The 2688-nt window shown below is 60.9% G+C and overlaps 2 protein-coding genes across 2 annotated transcripts; both read right to left on the minus strand.

Moving 5' to 3' along the window:
- Positions 1-277: 277 nt before the first annotated feature.
- On the minus strand, positions 278-778 carry TRAVEDRAFT_92735 (uncharacterized protein; the record flags this gene model as incomplete). Its single annotated transcript, XM_008035097.1, has 1 exon — positions 278-778. A coding segment is annotated over one exon (501 nt), but the record flags the coding sequence as incomplete, so codon positions are not given.
- A 538-nt stretch (positions 779-1316) lies between these two features.
- On the minus strand, positions 1317-2678 carry TRAVEDRAFT_112274 (uncharacterized protein; the record flags this gene model as incomplete). Its single annotated transcript, XM_008035098.1, has 2 exons — positions 1317-2306; positions 2424-2678. Coding segments are annotated over 2 exons (1245 nt in total), but the record flags the coding sequence as incomplete, so codon positions are not given.
- Positions 2679-2688: the final 10 nt, after the last annotated feature.

The following is a 2688-nucleotide window of genomic DNA, read 5'->3' on the forward strand; positions in this document are numbered from 1 at the left end:
TTTCAGGCCTCAGGATATAGGTGACGTCCTCGTGGAAGATGGGGACGGAGTTGGACCAGCCCATAGGGAGCGTACAGTGCCGCAATGCGCCGAAGGGAGTCTGGAACGTAGTGAGGTCTCTGGAGGATTCCGCGATCAGGCGCTCGTCGTAGCCCACATAGAGATCGAAGATCGCGCCGCAGGCGCGACCTCCAAACTGTTCCGCGAGGTAGTCAGGCGTGGGCGGTACTCCCGAGTGCTGGATGGTGACTTTGTTGAGTGGTTCGAGACTGTGGACGATGCGTAGCGAGTGTTTGTCCTTCTTCAGGACGCAGAACCACCGCGAACGGTAAGAGGAGTTGGACGGCTCGTAGACTCCGGCCGCGATCTTGCGTTTGAGCATATCGCACACTTCCTTGTACAGGCCCGGCGGAATAGGAATATTCTTCTCCACCCATGGCGTGTGCGGAAGGACCGGAACCCCGACAGGCGGGAAGAACTCTGACTTGAAACACCCGCGCTCGTCGTCGCTCCATGCGAAACCGTCGTTGTGGACGCTCATGAAGTAATGGACGAGCTTCTTCTCCTCCGCCCACAGGAAGTCGTCGCCGTGAGCCTTGTCGAAGGCCTCCTCACGCTCCTGTGTGTAGCGACCAGTTGGTACGAATGGTGGGGGTGTTGGCGAGAGCTTCGGCATCGTAGCGAGAGGGTCCCCCGTGATGTGGCGTTCTATGCGGAACTTCTCCGGGCACGTCCCGAGGACTGCACGCACCTTCTGCGCGACGGGCTTGTACTTCTTCTTGGACTGGATATAGGAACTTGCAAGCCCATCGACAGTCGGAGTATCCGCCGCTGCATCAGGTTCCGCGCTCGTCTGGGACGCCGTTCGCGCGGTGGTTTCGCGCGCTACTGCCGGCGAAGTGCCTGCTGCGGAATGGGGGTATACGACGCGGGAGCCCTTGTCCGTTCTATAGGAGAACGCGAACACACCGCTAGAGTCTAGTGTAGATGGCGCAGGTCGTGAGGAATACGGGGTATCGGCGCCGCCGGGTTGAACCGTGGTAGAGAAGATGTTCGCCCTCGGCGCTTCGCGCGCGGAAGGGCCGGGGCGAACGTCTCGAGGCAACAGAGGAGACAGGGGAGACAGGCTATCGGACGGTTCGCTTTGTGGGTTTGATGCGTGAAAGAACGCTTTTGTAAGGTTCGGGAGTCGGTCGCAGGCAGAGAGATAGAGCGCAGGTATAGGTACAGAGGGATCGGAGACTTGGGTATAGGCGCAGATGCGCGGAACGCCGCCGTCCATCTCGATGATGACGGCGACTTCTTCGCTACCATCTTCAAATGGTAGGCTCGGGTCGGACAGGCTCGGGGTTAGGACGGGCTCGAAAACGAGCACGTCCCCGCGGAATGGTGGGGATCGTCGCAATTTGTCCGGTGTTGGGGCATTCGATAGTGATGGTCTGGTCTTCGTTGTCAAAGTTCTTGATGACACTCTTGGTTAGAACGTCGAAGGGCCTTCCAAGCAGCATGTCGTATGCCGCGTTGCGAACGACGTGGACCTGCAGGTAAAGGACAATCGTTGAGACCTTAAACGGCATGTTCCGCACCAGTCCGAGCGATTTCTCGACCTCCCCGTTCGCGGACTGCATGTTCAGCCGTATTGTGGGGTCGTACGATAGTCCGAGGTGGTGACACACGTGCTCTGACATCGCGACGATCATACAGCCAGGGTCGACAATTGCTTCCACGTACTCCTTGGTATCGACGAGGCCGACAATCGACCGTAACGCGTGCGACTCCTTCGCGTTCTTCAGCGGGGGACTCTCTCCAGATGGCGCTACATCGCGGAGGTAGACGTCATAAAGGTCGGGGAGAACGAAGCCACCAGGCTCTAGCGGCGTCCCAAAACACGAGAGTTCCTCCTGCTCCGTTTCGGCCGCTCCCTGAGCCCCTCCAACGCTGGCGAACGCGACAGTTCGCTGCCCCGTGGGTGGGACTCGTCGTGGGGTGACCGCTTCGCGGAACTTCGCGCGGACCTCCGGCGCCAGCGAGAGCAGCTCCTCCGTCGAGACGTTGATCACGGGAGTCTTCATCATACGCTCAAAGACTGCGGCAGCGAGCCCGGGTTGATAGACTGGTGCGATGGTGCGAAAGGCACCGTCGCGCTCTTGTTCCTTCGGTTTCGCAGGTGGCGCCCCAAAGTTGCGCACATTCGGAGGCGCATAAGTCGCATCGCGCGCTTTCGCGAAGGGGTGCTCCGGTAGCAGTGGCACACCTTGATCCGCCGGTGCGCGGTACGGGGTCCCTGGGCGCTCCTGCGGTCGCGGCTGCTCGGGCACCTGGTTCTCTGTGGTGCGGATAGTGGCGTCGTGTACGGACCGTTCGCGGTCCCCGGCTGCTACCGTTTCGCGGAATCGCAGTGCAGGTTCGAGATGCGGAGGGACCGGCCGAGAAGGCGGCACAGCAGTGTTAGGCTTTGGAGGCGCGAAGGCTGCTGAAGATCGCGATGGGCCCGGACGCGCGTCCGCGGAGCGTTCGCGGGTCTGCGGGCCAGGCGACGCGGGCCGCGAAACTGGCCGCGAACGTGGCTTCTGGAACGAGGGTATCTCCACACCGTCAAAGCGTTCCTTCCCCCTCTTGAGCATGTAGAGCTCGTGCTCCAACTGCTGGATACGATCCTCCGCTGTGAACTGGAAGCTGCTAGCCCAC

This window comes from Trametes versicolor (genome assembly GCF_000271585.1).
Source record: "Trametes versicolor FP-101664 SS1 unplaced genomic scaffold TRAVEscaffold_1, whole genome shotgun sequence".
Taxonomy (NCBI): Eukaryota; Fungi; Basidiomycota; class Agaricomycetes; order Polyporales; family Polyporaceae; genus Trametes; species Trametes versicolor.